Source organism: Acomys minous (assembly GCF_964271855.1).
Source record: "Acomys minous genome assembly, chromosome: 8".
Taxonomy (NCBI): Eukaryota; Metazoa; Chordata; class Mammalia; order Rodentia; family Muridae; genus Acomys; species Acomys minous.
In genome coordinates, this window is record NC_140489.1 from 75,099,790 (window position 1) to 75,127,600 (window position 27,811).

At 36.6% G+C, this 27,811-nt stretch overlaps 1 protein-coding gene across 7 annotated transcripts in view; it reads right to left on the reverse strand.

Annotated features, from left to right (window-relative positions):
* DGKB (diacylglycerol kinase beta) overlaps nucleotides 1-27,811 on the reverse strand; it is a 693,335-nt gene that overhangs the window by 503,999 nt on the left and 161,525 nt on the right. For 5 of the 7 annotated variants that reach the window (XM_084791209.1, XM_084791211.1, XM_084791208.1 and 2 more), the window contains exons 4-7: nucleotides 26,285-26,305; nucleotides 17,526-17,679; nucleotides 6,927-7,067; nucleotides 356-405 (exon numbers count right to left, since the gene is read on the reverse strand). In XM_084791209.1, coding sequence (XP_084647335.1) covers nucleotides 356-405; nucleotides 6,927-7,067; nucleotides 17,526-17,679; nucleotides 26,285-26,305 — 366 coding nt within the window. The remainder of the gene's footprint in view (nucleotides 1-355; nucleotides 406-6,926; nucleotides 7,068-17,525; nucleotides 17,680-26,284; nucleotides 26,306-27,811) is intronic. The other 2 variants (XM_084791212.1, XM_084791210.1) reach the window with 1 other exon arrangement.

Below are 27,811 nucleotides of genomic sequence, written 5' to 3' on the forward strand. Positions count from 1 at the left end.
ATGCTTTATGCTTACTCCATATTTTTCTTATAAATCTTACTGATAGTTTTCTGACTTTTGAGGCCATGGTTTCAGCTCTTTATTTTCTTCATAAATCCTGAATCCTACTTGCAACTAAGGATGATGCAAAGATAAAGTCATTTGTTTTTTTGGTTTTTTGAAGGAGGTGTTGTTTTAGTAAAACCATTGGATAGAATGCTCACAATCTTTTCTCTTCAATTGACAAAAATGCTGTTGGTGGATTTAAGTGCTATATGAGATGTTCCTTCTGTGTCGATAACTATACGTTTGTCCATTGCTTCCTTTGAAAGAAATTATTTTGCATTTTTTCAGGAAAACTTGAAGAAAAAATTACCGAACTGTCCAGGAAACCATTTCCATCGGTGTCATAAAGGCGAAACATAACTGGAATAGAAGAGATGGAAAAAGAGATTAGATATGAGAAAGATCATGTTGGTTTAAGGTAGATTTCTTAAACTTAGTTTCTTTTGAAGACAAATACTTCAACTCCACTGTTCAATGCCTTTACTTGTGACACTTTTTTAAAAAGTCAAACTGCAAATGAAATTATTGGTTAACAAAAATACTGTATGTCAGATATTACATTTACAAAATTTTGTTTGTGGAAAACTAATAATATTATTTGCTTAAATTTGATTTTTTGATCCTTAGTTGTGAATTCAAATATGAAGAAGAAGTTGAAATATTCAGCATCTGCATATTAAAGGACAGAGTGGAGTTAGAAAAACAACAAATTTAGAATTTCATAAGTCAGTTAAAATTAGAATCCATGGGACTATTTTCTTATCCATAACATGAGAATAATCACCCTGCCATTGGGCTCGCTTTTCCTGTGGCAGTCAAGTGAAATGGGGCACACAGGTGCAGACCAGAGCTAGAGCCCACTACATAAACACACGTCAGTATTATGATTTATCCCAAACAATGTGAGAGAGGAAACAGGAGTTTATTATAAGAGACTCCTTCTGGCGGGGCATCTCAGCTCCTAAGCATACAGTATTAGCATGACCATTCCCGTGCCTTGGGTTGTTTCAGCAGCCGGGCTTCATTGGGCACCTTGTCCTTAAACTAATCAAGTTAGGATATTCAGAACACAGACTCTCTTAGTGAGCTAAGAAAGCAGACCAGGAGTCCAAGGTCTGAGGTCTCCCTTGGATTATTCACAGACCACAAGGAGGCCACGGAAGAGGCTGCAGGTGTCATTTAAAGGTAAACACAGAAGAATGACACAGCTGTGAAAACAGAAGAGTGGAAGTGAGAGTTTATGTTGAATTTGTATGATTTCCTGGAGGATCTTATGTCTGAGTTCTATATATTAACAGACCCATTGGTAACTAGGAGAGCATGTAGCACTGTAATTATTTTTGCAATAAAGGTTATAGAACTCAATCACCTAAGACCTGATTATATCTGATTGCATATACAAGATACAAAATCAGTCTGTGTATAACTAAAAATTTTTAAATGTTATCAAATTAGCAATAATTTTATATTCTTTTGCAATAGGAAAACAAGCATTAAAGATGTAATACTGGAAGTCATGTATTATGTATTAAATTAGGGTCAGCTAAAATTTTAAAACATTTAAGCGTATGATTTATTTCTCTCACTTATTCAATGAATGATAATTAAATGCTAAAAGTAAAATAAAAAAGCCTCCCACGATGTAGACAGTGAGCTTTTCAAGATTTTCTTGTATAACAGAAACTACTAAAAGTATTTCGATAAGTGGTAAGAATTCAGAGACTACCCAGAAAGAGTCCAACACCAAGAACAAAGTGAGGCAAGAGAGAAATCCAACTCTATCTCAGAAGTACGGACATGGTAGCTCTGTTTGTCTCTACTGGAGAAAATGTCTGTAAAACCAACTCCAACAGCTTAAATAGGTGGCAGTTTTGTGACCATTGGAAGCTGAGCTCAAGGAGAGCCAGTAAGGAGATAAATATATCAACCTTGGAATGAAAATAGATGTATAGAATGTTCCTTCTGGGTGCAAATAAAATCTATGTGAAGTCAAAAGAATCCACACAACTAGAGAAAAGGGTAATCATAAGATGTAAAATATATGCTAAATGTGAAATAGGAAAAAAGGAAGGGTCAAATGAGAAAATTATTTCGAACAACAAAGTAAAATTCTGTTTTCAAAGTGAAATATTCAAATAATGGTTCCAAAGAATGTAGCAAGTAACCTATGGGGAAGGGGGAGGTTATCAGTTAAAATGTGAATGGCCACAAGCACTTAAGTGAAATTTACAGTTGAGAACTTGAATATTGGATATTTACAGAAATAAAAAGCAATCAAATAAGGGTGGGGCTGGCACAGGTTTCATCAAAACAAAAAGTTATTTAACCTAATAAATCTTTGAAGTCTTCCTCTTTTAAAACCATCTTTCAAAATATTGGTGAAAGTACTTTTGAACCTTAAATATTAGTAAGATTCTCTTTTTTTTTTTTTTTTTTTTTTTTTTTTTTTTTTTTTTTTGAGAGAGGGTTTCTCTGTGTAGCCTTGGCCATCTTGGACTCACTTTGTAGACCAGGCTGGCCTCGAACTTACAGTGATCCACCTGCCTCTGCCTCCCGAGTGCTGGGATTAAAGGCGTGCGCCACCACGCCCGGCTTAAGATTCTCTTTTCTTAATATTCAAAACCAGAGACAGGTTTCAAGGTAAAGTAGGTCGTTAAAAAACTCAGTGGATATTAACCCAACACAGATACCCTCTGAGTGTCTCCACTCAGCATGGGATCTGGACAGATGCTAGGACTGGCTGCTAGACTCCTGGTGAGAGTAGTATGGAAGAATTGGGGAATGGAAGGACCCAAAGTGTTCAGGAGCCCCACATGGAGACCATCAAGGCTGGCAAATCTGGACCCTCTGATGTAACATTCCAAGGAATATATGCAGTAAACCTGGACCCCCAGTTCAGATCTAGCCAATGGACAGCTCATTCTCCATGGTTGTAGGGAAAGCAAGCAGGGATTGCCTCTGACATGAACTCCTGTGCCCTCAATTTGATTACTTCCCCTTGGTAGGAAGCAGGCTATCTGGATGAGACTTGATAGGCTGTGGTGTATGGTAGGGTAGAGGGCGCCTACTATCAGAGGTCTAGGGGAGGGGAATAAGATGAAAGAGGGAGGAAGGGTGAGAATCAGAAAATACAAGTGAGGGGATAACAATTAGGATGTAATCTGAATAAATTATAATTCAAAAATCAGGTTTTAATTTAGAAACCAATATAGACTTATAGATGTTTCAGGTCCAAAAAAAAGTAAAAAATAAAATAAGACCAATACGTAGATTATTCTGTCAATGTGACATGTGTCAATGGTAGACTTGCTGCAAAGCTCTGAACTAGCTTAGCCCACCTTTTTCTATTTTTATAACCATGTCATTTCTCTTTATGTAGAGGCAGTTTTATGCCCACACTTGGATTTCACTAGAAGGTCAGAGTTGAGGCACATTATGTAAGATCACAAAATTCCTATTTTTCTAAGACTTTTTCTTTTAAAATTTTTGAAAAAATATCTGTGCTTTCTGCTCAATATTTACAATACAAATTATACAGTCTCTGCACTTCCCATGATATGCCACTGATATAAAAACATAATGTAGAATTTATTAGACAGAACAAAGTATTTATTTTAATGTTATTTAATTTGGGAATTCTTCAATATAGAAATTTTAGTAACCTGCCTTTCAACAACTGATAATTAAATTTTAAAGACAGGAGTTAATTTTTTTTTTTGAAATCCCATATAATGGGAAATATTCTCCTTCTCACCATACTTCCTGAAAGAGAAATAACTATCAAGAGTGTAATTTGTGGCTTTTCCAAATAAAAAAGCATTACACAATAGCTAGGGAGCCATGCTCCTTCCTCACCTACGGAAGACAGGTGGCTTCAGTCACTTTATTCACAATCTATAGGAAATCTGAGCAGATGAAGGGCCATGAGGCTCTGTTGGTGACGCATGTTAGAACTTCTAAAGTTAATATTACACACAGCGGCAACATGGCACTTCTTAATGACAATCATCCGCTCCCGAAATGCTTTCCTCCTGATGACCTTTCTCGTTTTAGATTAGCGTATGGTATAAAGGTCAACAGAATATGCCCTATTAGAAGATGGCAGGAATATTCATAGCGTGAGAGAGGACTCAAGTGGCAGTGGGACAGGTCAGAAACTCTGGGAAAGAGGGACAAAGCGAACATGGAGGACAGTCATCTACACCAGTGGAATTTGCAAGTGTGTCTGGTGGCCAGCTAAATGATAGCTCCTAGGAAAGAGAAAAGGAATCCCCCTGCAACCGCAGCACACATGTCCTCTTTTTGCACTATCCAAGTGCGCAGGACACTTGGCCACAGAGAAATGAGGACTAAGTAAAGGAAAGGCAGGTGAAGAAATGGTTTATGTTCCAGTATGCCTGTGTGTGTCTTTTCAATGGGGTAGACTATAAGATAAGTCTTGTATATGTACATGATAGAAAGATTGCAGGGGGCATGGGACAAAGTACGAGTGAGTAAATAGAAGCATCATTTTGGTAGAAGATATCCTTCTTTCCTGAATGTTGGAAACAATGCAGTCACGCTGAACACCAACCGGAAGGAATCATAAATGCTACCACTGCAAGGAAAGCGGTTCTTTCAGGTAAACTGGTGGTGGTGAGGTGTCACTACAGAAAAGTTACACAATCCATTCCTCATTCAAATGGGGCTCCAGGACAAAAAAGCAGCACATGTGTCTCATGCATATGCACTTTAATCAGCCAGTTTTCAGGTCCCATATCCAGCAGCACCCAGTAACCTATGTGTACAGCCCAGCAAGTGAGACTGGTGGGTGAGTGTGGGAACATTCGACCTAAACCAAGACTTGTATATCCCATTTTGGTTAGCTACCTCAAAGGAGATCCAGATTCATTTTTCACCCTCCCAAGTAATATTTTAGGTTTTTATCATATCCACTTCTGGGGCTTCTAGTCACCATTTCTTTTTAATTCTGGTCCAGAATTAAATTTTTAAAATTATGTTTAATATGCTTTTTTTTCTAAGTAACTGTGTAGCTTATTAGAGACTGTTAATGTGCATCTTCCTGAGAACAATTTCAGAAACTGAAAATGTGAAAGATTGTTACAAATTTGCAGATGTACAAATGAAGACAGGATAAAAACACAACTTGCTAAGGAAGTGGATGAAGGGCGGATTTGATTCACTGATGCAACAAAATATCAGAAATTCAAGAAGAAAAGGTAAAACACAAAATTCCTGAATCTTTTGATAAATAGTGAGAGTGATGACCATCAAAATCATAGGGTCAGGAAAGGAGAGAATACTTTGAGAAGACTGAAAACATGAGAGCACAGAGCCTGGTCTATAGAACAATCTGAAGGTGTGATTGTAAAATGAGGAAAATGCCACTGAGTCTTCTGTAAGCTTGGGAAGGAGCTGGGAACCTCAAAGAACAAAGAAGAATGTCACTGAAGGAAAGTGAACAGCGGGTCAAATTGATTGGCTTTATCCAGGGCTGTAGGATGAATGAGTGATCTGCCTGCATCTGTAGACAAGCTGTGTGGAGCCACAAAGCAAGAAGTGTGGTTCTCATGTCCTCTCAAAGCAATCTCAAAGTGCAGCACCAAAGTCCATTTGAGGAGAGATGGATGGTACCTTCGTTAGGTCTCCAATTGGGAAGAATATTTATCTTCATCATCATCCCAAACACAGCAATGACAGCACCTGAGCAAACTTTCTCTCTGGCCATCACTTCAATAGAAATTCACTGTTTACTTTGGAATGAGAGAGATTTCTACATGTTCTTAGGAATACAAAATAAATCTTGAAATGCAAATATTCAATGTTTATGAATAATAAATACATATTTAAAGAATAATATTCTTATGGTTTATTCATAACGTAAGCTGGTATGACTCCTGAATAATCATAGTAAATTCTTGTGAGGAAATATCAAAAAGTTATGATTAAATTTAACTAAAATGCTTTGTAATTGCAATCCTAATACTTTACACTGTTTTTAATTTTAGTAAAAAATATTGAAATTTGTTTTATTATCTTTATTACAATTTTGGTAGTAAATTTTTAATTTATTTTAATCTCTAATATAATATGATTAGTCTAGTATATTCAGTGACTGCTTCAGTTATAATGAGCCTTACAGTTAGTCATTTGAAGAGTATGCTTTTTTATTGCTGTGTGTAGACTTTACCACCAGGGAGCGCTCAGTCACTGTAGTTTATTAAAAAGTGTTCTCATGGTAGGAAAATTCCTACCTGTCCATACTATCAAAGAGACAAAGATACTGTTTAATTATTTATAGGATAAGAACCAGTCTTAAATCTGAGGCACTTGAGAAATTGTTCTCTGTCTTAGAGAGAGTTAGCATGATGGTGAAAGGAGGTTTCCATGGAGAAGAGTGTAAGGTGTGTGTGTGTGTGTGTGTGTGTGTGTGTGTGTGTGTGTGTGTGTGTGTGTGTGTAAGGAGAAGGAGATTTCTCACTCCCTGTTTGGAAGATTTGGAAAGTCTTCCTGAGATGAGGGAAATAAATGCTTTGCCAAACAACTCAAAGTTCCCAATTGCTTCTTGTTAACTCAAAAGAGCAAAGAATAAAACAAAAAGGAATCATATGAAAGATAAACATGGATAAAATTTCACATCATAATAACCAAAGTTCAACATTCCTTAACAAAATGCAGTGTCTCAGAATTTCAATAGGATGCATGTCCAGTTAAACTTAATAGTAACTTTTGGATTGTTTGACTCTGAGAAAAGTTGTTTGTTGTTTTCTAATTGTTAAGCCAGCTCATTAAGTGAACAAACAATTTAGGCAAGTATACCTGCTTACACAGTCCCTCATCCAACCCCCAGCTTGATGGATAAGTACAATTACCAAACATACACTCAAGTTTGTCCTCAGGTCTTCCTCTTTCAAGGAGAGACAGGTAACACACAATATCCTTGAGGTGGATCACTTCTGGGGAGCACGTATTTGCTGGAGAAGAACGTGGAGGGGTGATGGCACCCTTATTCATCCTCAGACCTGGAAAACGTATTTATATTCATACATTTAAAATATTCAAGGACATTTAAAATATGAAATGACTATGACTAAAAACACTAGCTACTGTGAAAATATATCTCTGTGTGTGTGTATATATATATGTATACGTATATATCTTAAATATAAAATAAACAAAAGCACTAGAACACCAATGTATTAGCTTTCCACATATTCTGTGAATGGTGTAAACAAGAGCGGGGTTTCCCGGATCCAGCGGCAGGGGCTCAGCAGTCTACCACTGTAGGATGATAGAGTCAGTTTAGCATTTGCCCAGGGCATGTGACATGATGCAAAGAGTTAATACAGAAGGAACCCATTTCCATCTTCCTTTCTTTGTCCTAGATAGAAATCCAGTGCTCCAACTCAGATCACAAGGCTCAGCAACAAGTAGCTTTGGTTCCTGGCCTGAGACCTTGTTTCTAAATATTTTTATGAACTGTGTTCTACTAAGACAATTGTAGAGAAATTAAATATTTGTTCAAAGCTGCTGATGATAATACAAAACAGGAGCTCCTTCACATGGAAGACTCATTTCACAGAGAAGCCTTTGAAACCACATCATAAGCACCTGAAGAGGCCTGAGGTAAAACTCAATTATAACCAAGGTGTACATTTGACAAGAAGCATTTGACCAGGATGACTAGTGGGCTGAGTGTCTTGTGGATTCCTAGTCCGCCATCAGCTCTGGGGAATAATAAATCAAATACATGCAGTCTGACCAGCTGTCCTTCCTGGCGTGCATCCCCCTAACAGATCCGTTTGCAGCTCTGACTCTTTCTGTTCTTGTTATCTTATCTGGTCATCTCAGTATTCTCAAATATCAACTGTAATGCTTTATTAAATGCCTTCGCTCCTCATCTTTGCTGATGTTGTCGCTAATAATAGGTTTCTTTTATAGTGTTTTTAATATCGGGCCAGAATCACTAACAGGGGCTTTCACACATCATCTCACTTAATTCTCACATTAACCTTGGGAGGTCAACTATACTATCCACACATGACAGAGGAGAAATAGGCTTGTAAATATGGATGGCCCAAAGTTTTCACTGCCAGCCATGCAAGTCTGTCTTCCTCATTTAAGTCTGCCAATCTGGGCAGTATTTTCCTTCAAGACACCAATGAACATAAGGGAAAGAATTTACACATTAACATAAACCCACATTAGCACAATTTGGTCTTTAATAACAACATAAATATTTTCTATGATAACTTATATTCTATTACTTGTCATTTTATTCTGAACATTTCACAAGAGAACCTTCCAATGGAATCTACAGCACATATAGGTATCAGAGCCCTGTGTGGGAGACACTCTTCACCCACTCGCTTTGCTTTCCCTTACTATGGCACTACATTACACACCAACTCTTCTCTCATTCACATCTGTCAGTGAGATATACATTTGAAATTAATTCTTCTTCACAATGCAAGGATCACTACCTAACAAATACAAACTAATAGCTCTTTTTACTTGGAAGGAAGAAAAAAACTCAAAGATAATAGGGAACTTTAAAAGGACCTCAGCATTCCCTAAATAACTACAAAGGCCAACCAGAGCTTAGCTGGCTGCAGGCATCAGGGCTTCTAATTTATTATTGTCCCGTAGTGCTGACCCTTGAAGTAGCTGTAATTCCAGATTTGGAACACAAAACAGTAAATTACGGTGATAAACTATGACATGAGTCATCCGGTCGGGGAGCTAAGCCTTTTTCCTAAATGCCCAGCTCAGGATCTTTGAAATGATGTAATCATCTTAATTTAACTCTTTAACATAAGATCTTCCAATTGAGCAAGTGAGAGCAGTGAGAAGGAAAGTTAAACTGTACATGTTTCTACAGGAGGTAACGAGTATGACTATCTGTTTTTGTAATATTGTTTTAAAGTAAAAATGGAGACTATGAGGGCCGAAAACTCCATTTTTGTTTCCCAATGTACACTGTATAATGTGAGAAACTCTCTATATATACACACTTTAGCATTTCTGATCCTAACGCCTTGTTATAAATATCAGCTTTATTACAAATATAAAATTTATATCCCAGTTCCCTATTTAAAATACGTAGTAAATGGCTTTTGGGCTGCTCACAGAATTGGGCAACCTTTGCCACCATCAACATTCTATTTTTGTCACTGTCCAAACTATGTGCATTCACAGGCAGCTGCTCTGCTGCCATCTACACAGTTTCCCAAAGCCACTCATCTGCTTTCTGTTTCTACAGATTTTTTAGCAGCACTTTTTGAAGAAAAATATTTTTTTGGTTTGAAGAGACACACATATTTCTGTCTTTAGGCTGGTAACATTTTGTAAATAAAAGCTTCACTGTGCACTTAATTGTCACCATTATATTTTAAATATTTTAAGTGCAAGAATATGGGCATATATGCAATCCATATATTATAACACTAAGAAATGTTTCCAAAAGACTAGTTAGGAGAAAATTGAGTGTAAAATATGTACTCTTCATAATTATTTGTAGGGTTTATCTGAGTAAAGATAAACCTCTGAGACAATTCCGACAAAAAATATCAAAGCAGACATTAATGTTTTAAATATATGTTTGTGAAGACCTTTTTGTAAATGGATAACACGATAAAGGAAGAAAGGCCGTCGTTCTCATGCTACATGCCCTCCCCGCCATGGATAAACTCTCACTATCAACTTCTCCCCATAGTTGTTACTCTGGCTGACTGTGCTGGCTAATCTTATGTCATCTAACACACAAACTGCAGTTATATGAAAAGAAGGGAACACAACTGAGAAATGATTCCATATGCTCCAGTATTGGGGGATTATTTTAAATTAGTGATTGATGGTGGAGGGCCCAACCCACTGTTGGTGGTGCCATCGCTGGACTGGTGGTCCAGGGTTCTATAGGAAAGGAGTCTGAGCAAGCCAGGAAGCAGCCCTCCTCCATGGTCTCTACACTAGCTCCTGCCTTCAGGTTCCTGCCCTGGAATCTTACTCTGGCTTAACTCAGTGATGGACTGCAGTGTGGACATGTAAGCCCAGCCAACCCTTTTTTTTTTCCCAACTTGCTTTTTGGTCATGGTGCTTTGCTGCAGCAGTAGAGACTCTGACTAACACAGTAGCTTGCACAGGCATTCCTTTACACAGCCTCCATAGTCTATTGCAATTCATTTCACTATTTGTTTTAAATTTCTCAGGCTCAACAAATACATTGGCATTTAAATATTTTAGGAGATTGTAACTAAATATCATCTATCAGGAACTGTATGGTAGTTAAAAATTTTAAATTAGCTTATTTCACTTAATAATATATGTTTCAGTTTCCTCCATGTTTTTTTTTTATTTTAGCATTGAGTAACTTTTTTTTTTTTTTGCTTCGATACTAAGTTGATTTGGCCATCACAGAATTGAATAAACTTGAAGTTATTAATCAATGAAAATGATTCATCAAGCAGGTTTATTCCTACTCTCTAGACCTCTATATAAGCAGTACAGTCAGGCTTAAGAAATAAAAATCCCCCTTCATATTTTCGTTTCCTGAAAGAAGGCATCGTGACTGACTCTTTCTTCATAAAGATAATTTTGTAGTCTAGCCTCTAATTTTTATTTCTTTCCCTCAATCTAGCTGGAGGTATTTTCCAATACTTGTTTCCTTCTACTTCTTTGACTTCCTTAAGACCCTTTTAAGATGTTTGCATTAGCCATTATTGAACACAGAGATGACACATGGCAACAGAGTGGGGAGGCTGCTTCCGTGACCAGAGACCCTCAACTGAATGATAAGTGGAGTCCAGCACATCAGTAGCCTCTGACAAAGAGGCTCAAACTCTATTTTCCATTAACAATGACATTTATGTTCCCCCAATAAATAGTGAGGTTTAAAAAAAAAAACATGTGAAAGTGAACATGAAAGCCAGATAAAAGTAAAGCGGTTTATTTTGCCTCAAGTCACTGCATTTGGCTCTTAGCTTTGAGGATAGTGAGTGATATCAGTTTTCTGGTTCCCACTTACCTTGACTTTATGACCTTAAACACTGTCCCAGAAAGCTGTAGCAAGACACACATACATACTATGCATATCATACATACAATCCCAAATAATTATGTTGTATACATGTTTATTGTAATATACAATGAAGTCCTGAAAAAGGTAAGACTTATAATTATAGTGCATTAATTTGATCAGGATTACATAACTTGTATTTCAAGGATATTTTTCAAAGGTAATGTCACCATGTACATATATGTTTAAATTTATGTACTTATGAGCATTTTCCCCAGAGCTGCAATTTTAGGAACAACATTAGTAAAATTAAGTGATGTCCATTACTGCATTCTTCAGTAACATGGCTTCCACTGTACTCTCTTGTAGGCACATTCACATTCAAGGAAAAGTTGAAAGAATTTGTCTTTTTAACTTGCTTCTTTTTCTCTTGATGAGAGTCAATCTCAGGACCTCAGCCCTGCTGGGTGGGTACATGCCCCTTACATTTAGTAAGACATCAAATCTCTCTCCTTCTCTCTCTCTCTCTCTCTCTCTCTCTCTCTCTCTCTCTCTCTCTCTCTCTCTCTCTCTTTCTCTCTCTCTCTGTGTTGTATAAATGTTTACATATCCACACATAAGGACTAGCAGTTGACATAGGTGTCTTCCTTAATTTCTCCCAGTGTATCCTTTGAGAGAGAAACCCACAATACAATAGAATTGACAAATTCAGCTGGACTGGCTAGCTAGCAAGTTCCCAGGGTCTTCCACTCTCTGACTCTCCACCATTGGAGTGATAGGTAGCACAATGCCTATTATTCATGTGGATGCTGTGGGGCAAACTCAGATTCCCATACTTGCACAGCAAGCACTTAAAGACTGAGTAGTCATCGCAGGCTCCCAGGGTTCAGTGTTTAATAAATGATGTTTGTCTGCTTAGTGTGTTTTGCCTAAACAATACTATTCAGACAACGACAAATGCACCATTATTTCTATTCCTTTCCTTCAGTTCTGCAAAAGAAATATGTAAGACTACAACCATGACGTATATTTCTAAATATACAAGGAAACAAAACACTAGAAATTAAAGTTTAATTTTTTTATTCTGTCAATATGAAGATATTCATGAGTATTATAAAGATATTTATTGAAGAGTATGCTACTATTTCCATCATTGATACTCATGATCGTGTTACATGTCATGGATAGGCAAAAATAAACATAATTGACACAGTACTGTGATATAGCTTATTATTCTTACACTTACCCTCTTAAAATATAAAACTTACTTGTCCTAATATACTGTAGTTTTTTATTCCTAGCCCTTAACAAAACTAGCAGTGAAAGAGTCACATTGTTATTCCTCATAATGTGAAGACAGACAGGGTGGCAACAGTCCCTGTCCAGTGACTGGGGTGAGACAAATTCCTCTGCTTTCTTCTGTATGGATATGGGAAAACAATACAAATTATAGAATCGTAAGTAAGTAGCAGACAATAAGAGGTGCAGTAGTTCTACTAACAGACCTCTGGCTGCTCGTTCTAACATTCTTGCAGTGTGGTCTTTGAACCCATCCTTTCATTTGGGAAGTAGGAAGGTAGAACATCATTGAGCAATGTCCACTCCTAGTCAGAAGGCTGCATGGCAGTCACCTGTGAAAGACATGCAGTCTAATTCTGAGTTTGGGCCCAATTCAGAACCACTAAGAGCCGATATATCTGGCCACCACTGTCCGACTGCATCAGCTGACACTTCAGAGCTTGAAACTAGAAAACTAAGAGCTCAAGGCCAGTCTCAGCTACCCAGGAAGTCTAAAGGCCAGCCTGAGCCACATGAGACCCTGTTTCAAACTAAACAAAATGAAACTCCTCAGTGGTAGAAATCTTCTAACTTTCTACTCTTCGCTACGATAGCATAAACTACATAGGGCATTTGATCAGATACAAATTAGTGAATGAAAATTGATATTATTCTTCATTTCGTTTAAATTGGAGTAGTTACCAGCAGTCAGTAGCAGACATATAATATATTGTCACTCAGAGTGTGGATATGGAGGCCAGAGAGAGACATCCATTGTTTTCCTAAAAAGTACTTGTTCTGTATTTTGAGACATAATCTCGCTCACTTAAGCTGAAACTTGCAGATTCATATACTCTCTGACTAGCAAGTCCCAAGGATTCTTTGTCTATGACTCGCTAGTAGACATATATAACTGAAAGTTGGCTGAAGTTGGTCATGGTGGCATCTACCTGCAATACTAGCAAATTATGAGGTAAGGGGTGAGATAGTGGATTCTTATGATGATACTTATGAGGTAATGGATTCTAGGTGAGCGTGCACTCCAAATTGTCCTTGACATACCCATAGCACTGCGCCCCCAGCAAAAAACAAAACAAAACAAAACAAAAAAACATAAAAACCTATTTTGGATCCTTGCTCCTTGTTATCTGGAATTTTTTAAAAAGTTAAATACTTAATAAAGAGGATAATTTTTATTTGCCCATAACCTGCATATTGAAATAAATTCTAATAACATTCCTTAAATGCATGGCATATCTTTCAGAATGTATGACACTAAACCAAAAAAAATGAAAATTAAACAAAAATGTGATCATGATATGTGAAAACCAAAACACTAGAACACAGGCTGTTCAATGAATAGTGATGATGAGCTGACATTTATTGATTATTTACAGTGTATTCACTTTTATTTTAAAGACTTCCATACATTATGATTTTATAGTCTATTAAACCTAGTAAGATAAGAACATTCATTATTCCCATTTAAGAAAACAGAGATAAAGAGACTATACAAGTACAATTTAAATGGCTCTCTGAAATGCTCTTTAAACATGTCTGTGTGATGAGGGAGGGATGGAAAGAGAGAGAGGGGAGGGGAATCGCTCCTGTTCCTGACTCTCAATAAATAATTTAAAAGATATATTGATTAGTCCATACAGATTTATAGAAAAAGTAGAGTCCTGGTCATGGGGGGGGGGGACTATTTTGGCTATGCTTTGTACCAGCCATTACAATATTATACATTTGTGGATGAGCCTTAAAAGTATACTTTCTGCATGTAATTACACACATGCTCACATGTTTAACCAAATTTCAGCATGGTTGTTGAAGTGAGGTGGGCTATGAATGAATTTTCTTATCTATATTTTTAAGACAGAAATAAAACTAGCATGCTGCTTAAGAGTGCAAATCTGAATTAACATCCAGGGCACTCACCATTACAGCATTCAAAAGTGTCTATTGACCAGTGACAATAAAGAAGAGATGAAAGCAGATTTCAACACCCCACTTCCATAGAGTGCTTATCATCGTGGAAGAAAGCAAGCTCTCAGCATCTGAGATCTTTTTCTTTCTAGCTACTGTGAGGTAGGAAATCCACAGCACTTCCCTGTTAAATGAGGTGCATATGGATCTGGGCATCTGCACCACCAACTGTATTTTTTTTTTTTTGCCTTCACTAAAATACTACAAGCTCTGCAAGTATTTTTAAACTTGGAAGTACAAAATATTAAGATTACACCACTGTTTAACATGCAGTTATTAAGGGGTGTTTTCAATCTTTTATTCTGGGAAGACCAAATGTATAACAAAATGTAAACATTTTGAGAGACTTACTCATGAAAAAAATTCAGGCAGAAAAATATTTTAAATTATATTTTATTATTTTTAATATATATTATATATATTTAAATTATATATAATTAAGTTTTATTAATTATAGCTAAAGAATTCTTCTTCAACTGGCATGAATACATGTCTTGACATTGTAAGTTTTGTTGGCTGCAGCATAAAATATTTGTTGAAGTAAAGTAAATGCAAATTACAGATACCACTTCCATGGGCAATTAGAAGTGTGAATTCAGTGCTAAAGCAGTGTGAGGTATACAATGGTTTGTATAAATAAAGGACTCCCTTAAGGACTAGAAATCCTTAGATTTTTTTCTAGAGCATTTGTATGCCAGTTTCAATGCTTATTGCACCAAGAAAAACAGTTATATTGATATCAATATGTGCAGCACTGTATTTTAAATGCTGACTATGTACCAGAAGTCTTGTTCACTGTCGTACAAATCTTAACATCTGTGTACTTGAGTGTGAAGAGGCCCTGTCTCCCCTTGGTTCTTCTCCTCAGGAAACTCAGCTAGTTCATTAGGCCTAGATGATTTATCAGGCTGCTTTGTAATGGAAAACACACACACACACACACACACACACGCATGCACATGCACACGCACACAGAAACACACTTTCTCCATCTCACTTCCCATTCTCTGTGTGTGTCATAAACACCCACATACACACATGGAACCTTGATTTTTTTAAACCCGCTATCATATGTAACTCTACTTGAAAAAATACTGTATTGGCATAAGCTGCCATGTTGTAGAACCGTTATCAGACTGACTGCCTCCACTTGTGGTGTGTTGATGGCTCTATCTCCTATTTCCTATTCTTATTTTTAAGATATGCATTTTTAAAGTGCAGGGATGGACACTTGGTCTCTCATTCCTAGTCTCTGCACCATACTGTGGCTGGCACTCCCTACTAAGAACAACCCTGGGGATTCTGAGAGCTTTCAGAGAATTGTAATGTTTGAATGACTTTCATAACAAGGCTGTTTGCCTCACCCTCACTTTCTCAGGGTTGCATGCTGAAATATTTAAGAGCCCACATGACACAGCGCAGCGATAATAAACAGATGCAGATGTGAGCTTCCAGGAATCTTCCAGGACACCATCCATACACAAGAGGTTTCAACATTGGAAAATAATACTGTACTTCAAATATCACTCTGGAATTGATAATTGGGCACTAGCCCAAAAGGCATGTCCACCAAAGTCTTCACTTACCAGGAGATTGGGATAGATGTGAGGACATCCTACTGAGACTCTAGGTAAGAGAAATATAGGAGATGGGGAAATAGAAGGACCCAGAGGGTCCTACAAACATACAAGAAGAACATCTTGATGGGTGGATCAGAACCCAGGGGAGTCAGCTCAAACTATTGCACTAACCAAGAATAATACAATAGTAAACATTGAATCCTTACTCTAATCTACGCAATGGATAGGACATTCTCCACAGTTATGTGGAGAGGGAGGATTGACTTTGACATGAACTCTGATGCTCCATATTTGACCACTTCCCCTTGGTGGGGAGGCCGGGTGGCACTCAAAGAAAGAATAAGCAGGCTACCAATATGAGACTTTATAGCTTATGACTATATAGTCAGAGAGGAGGTCTCTCTCGGTCATAGACCTAGGGGAGGGGAATAGGGTGAAAGCAGGAGGGAGGGAGGAATGGGAGGATACAAGTGATGTGATAACAATTGAGTTGTAATCTGAATAAATTAATAAAATAAAAATAAATATAGCAATTATTTTTAAAATGAGCTACTTTGTTATCCTGTGATATGTCCATTGCCCCTGCTTCTATTATGTCTCATGTTTAATGAAGCAAATATTAATATATATCACACAAAAAAAATCTGCTTTCCAAATTAGAAAATTCCTGAGATCAAAGAATGAGAATGTTACTTTGAAAGTGCATCGCTGCACACAAGCTGCATGTCCTTCAGGTCCAAAGAGGAGCACTGTCACAGATGAAACTATGGGAGCAAGAACAAGTCAATTGCCTATGCATCCCACAGTTTAAGATTCAGGTAGCAGAGTGCTCCACCTCCAGCTTAAGATAGCACTAAGTGAGACCCAGTGATGCTCCTGCTAGTTGGTGAAATACAGCTGTCCTAGGACACACTCAGAAGAGGTCTGAGGTTCAAGTCCACTAATGCTCTTACTGTACTTCTGATCTAAGGAAGCTGAGAATGAACTTCTACACAGAAGACCCTCAGTTACAAACGTGACTTGAGCACTGCTGTGATATCAGAGTTGTGTCTCTGCTGCAAGACTCTGATGCTCGGTTCCTCCAGACCAAGAAGAGTACTGGCTACCTGTTGTTGCAGAAATCTCATTTTTCAGACCTCCTTCACCTTCTAAACAAGCTCATGTTTGGTGAAATGCAGTGAAGTCTCTGGCTTCCTGATTGGAACATATCTGTGGTGCAAAATGTAGCCCAGAAAAATTAAAAATGTTCTGAGCTCTCAGTTCTAAATTTAAATATAGAGTGATAAATGTCATAGTTGATTTTTAAATATTAAAATATTCTATGCACATATTCTTTTATTGTATTTTCAATATATAATTATTTATATTTCTCTAGTAATTTTGGAAAAAATCCAAACTTGATGAAAATATCTCCTAAGATCATTAAGGGAACATGAGTTTCCATGTCAAATTATAAATCATAATGAGTTCTATTTCATATACTGTTTACTGCTCTAGGGACATTTAAAAAATCAGCGTCAAGTGTAAGTTCCACTGTAGACCACAGACAATTTTCAATCAAATGTCCCTTTTTCTCTTTTGTGAGGCTTACTATCTGCACATTTCTAAGCAAACATACTCACCACCTGAGAGGAGAGCAGGCTTGCTCTTTGTGTTAGGGCTGGAATGGGGGAATTTGTTGCTGAATGACATGAAAAGGTGTGCAGTGAAATCATCAGGGAGCTCAGCTTCCAGAAAGGTCTTCATGAACAGCTTGAAGCCTTCAAAATCTATGGTCTAGAAAAAACAAAATTTAAGACTGTAATTTCAGATGCACCGAAAGAACAGGGCATTTTACCACATTGAGAAATTACCTGAGATGTCTTCTATATCCAAGTCTACAAAAGAAAAATACTATTATGAGCCCAAGGCTTAGTGGTTCTATGCTGTCTTGGCAATGGCAAATATGTGTCTCACATTTAATAGTGTAGAACAAAGATAACATGATTTCTAGTTACTCTATTTTCTTTCATATAAGATTGCTTTTTAACCCCTGAAAAATCCAAGCCAAAGTTTCTTTTCCTTGCTTCCCATGTCTGGAGTATAGAGTGGGGGATGCTGCAGCTCTGTGCAGAGAGTGTGAAGCAGGGAAGAACAAGCTGCACTCATCTTCCTGTACCTTGAGGAGGAGGAGACCTTGAACCTGGACTGGCTCTCTACTAGAACCCACCCATTTGGAGGACTATTTTCTGGTTACATGTGGAGCTTGCCTTAAAGGGGCAGTGTAGGCTAGCACTGGCTCTCTGCCAGCATTTAATAAAGCACAGGGCTGGCTATGCCCTGCCAGCAAATAGACACATCCCTGGGTCTGCTGCACAGGGTGTGCATTAGTAAAGTGGTTGTTTTATACGGTGAGCATATTCCAAATTCTATATTTTAACTGGAAAAGCTGGGAGTCCTCTTGTATGCCCATTGTCTTATAAGCTGGAAAAATACAGTACATGTTTCTATCTCCACAGGAACCACATGGCATAAAATTTTTACGCTTTCAGATAGTTTCCACCTCCAGTAATTGGCACTGTTATTTTCAAACCCACAGATTTGTCCTGGGTAGCTCAGGTACCTCAGGTACAAGCTGAGGTAGAGTCACATATTTATAAAGCGGGCACGCAGAATGACAGAAATTTTCACTTCTATCTTCTCAGTAATGGTGCTTGTTTGTTTCGAGAATTGAAAAAAGCGATCAACAAAAAATTTAAAGTCAAAACCAACATCAATTGATTGAACATTTCAAAACTTCACATACAGAATTCTAATGAAACATATTGTACTGCCATTAACCGTTCTCCAATCCATACTCAATTTAAGGCAGTCATTTCAGAGTAAGAGCCCCAAGCCCACTTGAAAGGCTACTGGAGGCAAACATTGTCTCACCTCAAGCTTAATACAGACTGCACAGGGGCCTCCAGCAAGCATGCTTTCTCACAGCAGAGGAGAAAAACAGGTAAGGTGACTATTGCTGAGATATTGAGACAACTGCAGATGTTTGGAGGCAAAATGTGGATACTGTTGGCCAGGCATGAATAATATTCCTGCAGCTGAAGGGACATGTTGAAGGGGTGTGTTCTTGAAACAGGTGCAGGTGGTGAACAAGGAAAGGCTTGGGGAATTACTACACCTAGAAGATCTACACAGAAGCCAGAAAAAAACAAAACAAAACAAAAACCAGGTATCTGAAGAGGAACAGTATGCATCAGATGGTTGCCTCACAGACTTAAAAGGACATTTTCTCACACAGGCCAGTTAGTTTACTGGGATGAAACTGAAAATAGGGAAAACTGGCAGTTGATAACTTTCATTTTATCAAGGTGCCTAGAGGGTAAGAAAAGATTCTGTAAACTCTTTCTTTTGAGATGAAACATGCCTGTCTTTTATGTTTAATAGTATTTAAGAAAAGTGAGAGAGAATGTATATGCCGTATATTCTTATACATTATAAACATATTTTATGATCTGGTATTATTTTTTTTTAATTTAAAATAAACCACATCTTTCCAAGGCATCCAAGATATTTATGATATCACATAAAATATTAAAGTATGAGTAATGAACTTATTAAACTGTATATGTATATATAATTTATATAGTTTATATTTTTATTGAGTATAATCTCAGGAAATTAAAATAATTCATTACCTTTTCTGTTAGTTGTTTCTTCAATATGATATATGATATCATCACTTCTCAGTTGTCTGAATAAAAATTGGTATGAAGCATTTTACAAAATCTTGGTCATATTTATAATAAAATTTTAAAAACCATAAAATGAATAAGTAAAAGTTAATTAAGTCAGAAATACATGAGTTATTTTACATATTAATTTGTCTATTCATTGACTCAAAAATGATAACATTCACTTGCTTCCTAAATGAAAATGTCATCTTTTCTTTTTGTTCTGTAATCAGGAAACACTAAATTACTGAGTTCAGAAAATAAAACATTTTTAAATATCTTACTTCTTACAAGAGGATCATTGCAGACAAGAGTGGAGCATCCTGTCAATTCTTCAGTGAATTATAGGCAATGATGTCATAAGATCTATCTATAGGTATAGGTTTATTGAAGATGTGGAGCTGTTTCCTGACATCCTCCGTGCATTCTTCAGGGAAAATCTTTCTGCTATACTTCTGATGTTATATATGGCACAGCGCTATAAAATCCAAATGACCTTATGGCCAAAACCTATCTGACTTAGTGTTACCAAGTCATGTTCACTAAGGAAATATTTTCCAGTGTTTCCCTTGTTACCCATTATTTTTCTATGTAAAACAACTTTCAGATATCTCCAAAAATCATGCTGCATAAATCATAAGGCTTTTGTCCTAAATGCACGATATACTTAACTTACATATTTCCTTTATAACATAGAATAGTGGGAAAATTTCAAATTTGTATGTGAGTTCTAGTGCTGTAATTAGTTTTGGAAAATTCAGGCATTTATATAAAGTAAGATTATATGTAGTGCACATTGATGAAAAATGAGCGGAAGAAATTACATAGAACCTGACTAAAGAGAAACTGCCTATAAAGTCTAATACACATATGATGTTTAATTTATTTCATTATTTTATATTATTTTTGTACACACACACATATACATACAAAGGAATATGTATATTTGGTATTTCAAGACAGGGCTTCTCTGTGTAACATCTCTGGCTCTCCTGGAACTCGCTTTGTAGACTAGGCTGGCCTCTTAGAAATCCTCCTGCCTCTGCCTCCTGAGTGCCACCACACACAGCTTAATTTTTTGTGTTTAATACATCTGGACCGCAGTTTCTCACTGTCCATCCCTCTCATCCACCTCCACCTCCCCTCTCCCTACAGACCCACTCCCCCTTGATTTCCCTTCAGAAAAGATAATGCAGACTGTGACTACAGAATAATTAGAGCAATAGCAAAATAATTATAAATACAGACTTCTCAAAGCTACTGCAAGGTTGTCACAAGTACAAAACAGGCTGCTATGTCCTGTTTGGCCGTGTGTGTGAATCCTTCACTCTCAAAGTTTCCTTAACAATAGGGATGTAACACTGCTACTTATCCAGGCACAAGAAAATGAATAAAGGCATGTGTCTCTTTCTTGTTCTTTTCCTTTGTCAGGTTTGGACTTAGAACTTTCTCTTGTTTACAAAATTCTCCATGTTCATACCAGGTTCTGTCTTCTGTGTTGGGGTAAAAGCACCATCAGTCACTCAGCTACCAGACTTAGTACTGGGAGAAACATCATACTGTAAAAGAGACTGAAATCAGGGAGTAGTCTGACCTCACATAATGGTGAGGCACCAAGACTACAATTGAGTTGTGAAATTTCTTTCTTCTGAAAGCTTCTAATCTTTCTTTTTTATTCTTCCAAGTCAAAGATAACTGGCTGGAGAGATGCCTCAGAAGGTAAGAACACCGACTGATCTTCTACAGTCCTGAGTTCAATTCCCAGCAAGCATGTCTTGGCTCACAAGCATCTATAATGTGATCTCATGCCCTCTTCTGGCCTGCAGGTGTATATGCAGGCATAGCCCTGTATACATCATAATAAATAAATCTTTTTTTTTTTAAAGATAACTTACTTTTGTATCCTTAAATTGAAAGATGATATTAGATGCTTAATGAGACTGTTTACTGTACTTAACGGAAATACTCTGTGTATGAATGATGCATGTTTATGGGATTCTCACAATAACCAAAACGTGGGGGCTAGCATTGCTCCTCTTTATATACAACCAATCTTTAAGAAGGCATAGTAAATTGGTTGCCACAAAAGCTTCTATTTAGTACTATGGACCTAAGTTTCACTAACTTCAGTGAGAAGAATATACTTTCAGGGACATTTTCAGTGTTCACACATGGTATCAGTTATATTGCAACTTTTTTAATATTTATTTACTTAAATATTACTTTTTTTTTTACAAAGGGTCTCAGGTATACCAGGCTATCCTGAAACTTACAAAGTAGTTGAAACCCTGAATCTCTTGATCCTTCTATCTCCAACTCCCACATGCTAGGATTATGAATATCTCTCATCTTCTTTGCAACTAGTATTTATACTAATGCCTTACATATTGTATATAATTCCATATTATTTATATGTAAATGAGCCTACCTATTTCAGAAGTAAGAAATAGATTAAATGATATAAAAGTAAAAGTGAGTGATATGAGTATCCAGTTGCCCTTATGAAACTGTGACTTCCACTTCCACATCCCAGGACCAAAGGACATACTGGGAAGTCTCAGTAGCAAAAGCACACTACCTCTCTGGAAGCCATCAGCGTGGTGGCGTTCTCTTCCTGGCTGTCTGCTCTTGCACACATAGCTTCAGTAATTGGTATTTACAACCCGATATAAGATGTTACCTTTGGAAATATTTTTACAAGTGAAAAATTTACCTCATTTATTTAAAAAAAAATACTATTTACACTTTTCTGTGGCTATTTAAAATACCTTAAAATTCCTTCATAATTTTTAGACAATCCATGCTTTTCCACCAAAATACCTAGATGAATTTTCTTCTAGTGTCTTTCAATGGTCTTCTAAAAGTGCTATGCCTAGTAATAGAAACATAAAAATAGACATCAGACAAAACTCAAATATATTCAGTGTTTCAAGGTAACATCTAAAAAATTATCCTTGGATATGAACCAATAGGCCATTTAAATATTCCAAAGGCACAATTTACCCCAACCCAGCTTGTGCTTGCTGTCTTTGGAATGTTATTAAAGAAATAAACAGATAGAACATTTGCTTTTAGAATATCTAAAATTTGTACCTAAACTTGGCTCTAACTACTGATTTAAAGAAAGTTACAAAGTCATTCCAAATCCATTAAAGCTTGCTTTTAATCTCATTATTAAGAAAGTAACTAACCCCAATTAGTATAATTTTGTTTTATGAACTATACATATTTATTTATAGTTTATTTCTCTATGATTTATTTGCATTTATGATAATTTTATAGCTACTAAACTTGCCACATCATTAATCCAGTTTATTCATAACAAAGAGCATAACAGAAGGTCCATTCTCAAATATTCAGTGTTTCCAGAGGTCATAGGATAGTGACCTTGATTTTTGAGTAACAGTAAGAAATTTTAAGATTTTATTCATATTAATTTAATTATGTTGTGATATAATTTGTCAGTTGCACAGTGTCTGTATTAATACCATCTAAAGATTCTGCACCATTACTCTTTTCTTACTAAAGCAGTTCCCTGAGTATCAGGGGTTAAAAAATGAGCCCACCTATCAAAAGCAAGCACATTCAGTGCTCACATTGTTACCACATGATCAGAGGAAGAAATATGTATCTTTCAGGTGCTAAATAAAATTCTTTTTAAAGTAAAAAAAGGAACTCCATGGAATATTCAAGGAGAAGTCACCTGTACCAGGTAAACTATGTGGAGTTGCAGCAGACATGTTACTGTTCAGCCTGCTGCATGTATTCAAAACTCTAACCTGGTTTCAGGTTGATCATTAGAGAAAGGCGCTGCAATTGTACTGACGCTAATAGGGGAGAGAGGCAGAAGTGCTGGGTCTAACTCTATTCCTGTTCCTTGCTTTTGGACCAACCTGGTGCCTGACAGTTGTGGGTGATGGAGCAACAGCAAGGGATCAGTAATGCTCTCCCAGCGCAGCACTGGAGAATGTGCTGGATGAAAAGCTCATAGCATGCCTTTCGTCCTATTCGATGGCAAGCATAGATAATCTTAGGGTTAGAGAGGACAATGATTATTATACTTGCTTTAAACTAAAGTAAGGAAATAAGGCTTCGAGAATGTTAGGAATTCAGTATTGGTTGGAGCTGGATTTTAGACATCCTCACATAGAGATTTGGTGTACGACTGAGAAGTTATGAGTAAAATGATGCTGTTCCTTAAAGTGTGGACTTAATCACTGTGGCCAAGAACTAAGGGAGCACCTGCTCTGAAGCTGACAAGGAGTTGTTATTTTTTCAGGTCCTTTAGAGATTAACATTTATCAACAACAACAAAAAATACCTCTTAAAACTATTTACATTTTGTAGATAAGCAAACTAAAGCCAAGTAACTTGTCTCTGAAAGTGGTGAATGTAGGGAATTTGAATCTGATTTTATCCTTCAAAAAAAATCATATTTCCTCCTTGAATTTTCCCTGCCTTTACTAGAGAAGGCTGAAATTGTTTCTGGGTGATAGTTTTACCTTATTTTACAAGAATGTTAATTTGTTGTTAATTATATTAGCATTGATATCCTTACTATGTGCATTTAAAATATACTGTAGTTGTCAACATTTCTCACTGTGGGTTCTTTGTTTACAGGATTCTCAAAGAAAGATCAAAGAGTTTCACTTGTATGAATGTGAAAGTTCTAGATTTTATCAAAACTACAGAATAGATTGCCACAGTTGTGGCAAGGGTTAGGAGCTGTAAAGCACATCTGAGCCTTAAGCCAAGTATCACTGCTGACAGAAAACATGCAGAGAATCCCCACCCCAAATCAGGAACAGTAAACAGACACAGAACAACAACATATGCCTGCTCTTCCCACCTGCCCTGGATGAGTTTCTCCTCAACGTTGCCTGCTCTCTCTGTTCTGCAGCTGATGGGGATTGACTAGGTATGTCACATTGTTACCACATGATCAGCACACAGAATGAAGGCTGTGCCAGATAACAGAACACCCTGCTGACTGAAGGAAAAGCAAGAACTAATTCTGATGCCAACTTTTGAATAACCCCAAGTGGCACTGCAGGTGGTATGGGAATGTGTTTGTTGAGCATGGACTCTGAGCAATGCTACTTTGTGATGATAGGTTGAAGATGCTGGTGAAGAAGGCAACTACTCATTCTGTGCAACTGCCTCTAAACTATCAATAAACTGATACTTTACTGAAACATGAATTTGAGGAGTTAAAGTTTCCACAAGATTGAGGGGAAAATGAGAAAAGGTTGTGCTCTGCAGTAGAACCTCAACTTAGAATGTGTGTGTGTATGTGCGCGCTCGCGCGTGTGCATGTGCGTGCATGTGTTTGAATAAGTATGTATCTTATAGGCTAATGTAGGTTAACATATTTGAATACTTGTCCCAAATTGGTAGAACTATTTGGGAGAGATTAAGAGATGTGACCTTGTTGGAGAAGGTGTGACATTGCAAGTGAGATTTGAAGTTTCAAAAGACTCCTGTGATCCCCAGTGTCTGTCTCCTCTATCTGGTTGTTGTGAGCTCTCAAGATATAAGCTTCCAGCTAGTGCTCCAGCACCACATCTACTACCTCTTGCTAGGCTCCACGTCATGATCGTCACTTACACTAAACCTCTCAAACCATAAACCCCGAACTCTTTCTTCCATAAGTTGTTTTGGTAAAAGTGTTTTGTCACCACAATAGAAATGAAAGTAAGAATATGTAGGCATATATGGGGAGAGGATGTATAGAGGTATTCATGTCAATGAGAATGTATGCTCCTAAAGGAAGGCCAGAGGTGGATGCCAGCTGTCTTCCTCTATGGATTCTCCATCCCGTTGAGGCAGTGTTACTCACTGAACCTAGATATCACTGACTGTTTAGACTATCTGGCCAGCAAGCTTCCAGGATCATTCTCTCTGTGCCCATCAGAATTGGAATTATTCTACAGCACTTCTGTACCAGGCTTTTTATGTTGGTGCTAGGTACCCCAAATCAGGTCCTTATACTAACTCAATGAGCATATTACCCAATGAGCCTTCTCCTCGGGTCCAGAAATAATTTTGAATTGACAAAAACATGACTTCCCTAACATATCTACTGAGTTGGAAATTTCTTATGTAGAGAAAAACACTGCATGGAGAGTCTACACCCTTCAGTGAACTACTAGCAGAGCTTTGTTTATAGAATAGAATCTATTGGCAGAAGCTAAGGGTTGCTTACCCTTCTTCCAAGAAAGAAATAGAAGCAGACATTTAGCTCTGTTTACTTCAAACAGTTAAGAAGGAATTATAAACAAAATGAAACAAAAAATCTTTACTATTGTATTTTACATTCAATTTTCAAGTAGCACACTGTGAACGAGTCAATGGTTTCCTTAAATAAATTAACTTACCTGAAGCCAATATGTTTGTTAAAAAAAAAAAGAAAGAAAGAAAGAAAATCGACCCAGAGTCGCTAAACCAAAAGTCCATACCTTGGACACTTTTTCCTTCTGCTATGATATAAGATCGCCACTAATGATATTAATTGGGAACCTTTCTGTTGTTCAGTTATAACTTTATGGATTGTAGGTGATCTAGTATGCTATGGGAGCCTAGTTAGTATATAAGTATAGATTTGTGGTATGGATGAGTAAGTCATAGTTCAAATCAGAAGATAGATTTCAATAGAAAAGAAAATGTCTTACTTGGTTAAGAATATCTTGTTTCTGTTCATGCAAGGAAAGAAAGAATACATGTGTTAATGTTAAAGAATTTGTAGCCATTATCTCATTTTGCTGATATTTTTTGCTAAAAGTTTAAGATTATAGATTGATTTTTAAAATGTACCCTGCATAGATGGGTCTCAAAATGCTGTTGCAAACCAACAGCATCAGCATACAGGAGAAACTGTCAGAAAAGCAAATCAGGTGCCCCAGGCCAGAAACACTCAAGGAGCAGCTAGGACAGGGAGGAGGCAGGCAGCAGTCCATGCGTTAAGAAGGGCTCTGTGAGTCCAGTGTGAATAGAACATCGAGAACAATTGACTAGACAAGGCTTTGAGCATACACAAATAGTTCCTATGGTCTGAATCAAATATAATGAATAAAAGACAAATATCATTAAAACCTTCCAGAGAAGGTAACAAAAATGTGCATATATAAAACTATATTAGAGTTTATTTATGCCTTTCTTACATTGTTTCTTTTTATTAGTAAAGCATTACAAACTATTCAAGACTGAATTATCTGGGAATCAAATTTAACATCCAAGACAAAAACAAACAAAAAACCCAAACATGCAAAATCAAGCTGGACTTTCTCATATACCAAAGTTTACTGTTTTCATGAGAAGCATCATTGTACCTTGCTGAAAAAGAATTTTTAAACACTTTATTTTTATTAAAGATCACCAGACTTTTTAAGATTTTAATTTTTAGAGAACATTTAAAACAGTCATTTAGATTTCCCTTACACAATTTAAGGAATGATGATCAAGTAGTTTTAAACACAAAAATTAAATATAATTGATTCTGTCAATAACTCTGTCTAGTACTTCTTTACTATTAAAAGTATTCTAAATAGACCACATTTTCCCTAATAAAAAATTCCCATACAGCCTTTTTATTTTTAATCAACTGTAAGGAAGACAGTGCATTTAATAACTTTATTTACAAATGTAAGTGAAACCCAAGGGATATGTGCTTTGCTTTCAGTGTGCAAACACATTTCATGAGAGTAATGAAAATTATGCTTATTTTAAAGCAAGTGATCAACTATCCTTTCTAAAAGTAGGCTTGGTTAAACACTTTTCTAATTTATCATGTAAAAATTATCATGTCTATGATTGTGGAAATAGCATTGGTTTAATCTGACCAGTCAAGATAGAGTAATAACTTCCTATGTGAATTGAGAATAACAATTGTTTTGTAGTGTTGGTTAATTTTTAATAAAACAAATGAGTTCTCTAGGAAAAAAATCTTGAGTGTTTTCATTGTCATCATCAGGTATTCTTAATTGTTTTCTCATGGCTTTTATAAAGCACAGAATTGCTTTTAAGAGAGTCATATTAGCTTTAATTTTTATCTTATAGGAAAAATTATTCTTAATATTTAAAGAGTAGTTTTACTTTTCGTACTCTTAATTTAGAATTACTCTTGAGTCATAATAAGATCTATCTTTCTGCTTTCCAAATATCATCTTAAAGCATTCAATAAATTTGCATATTATGGAGAG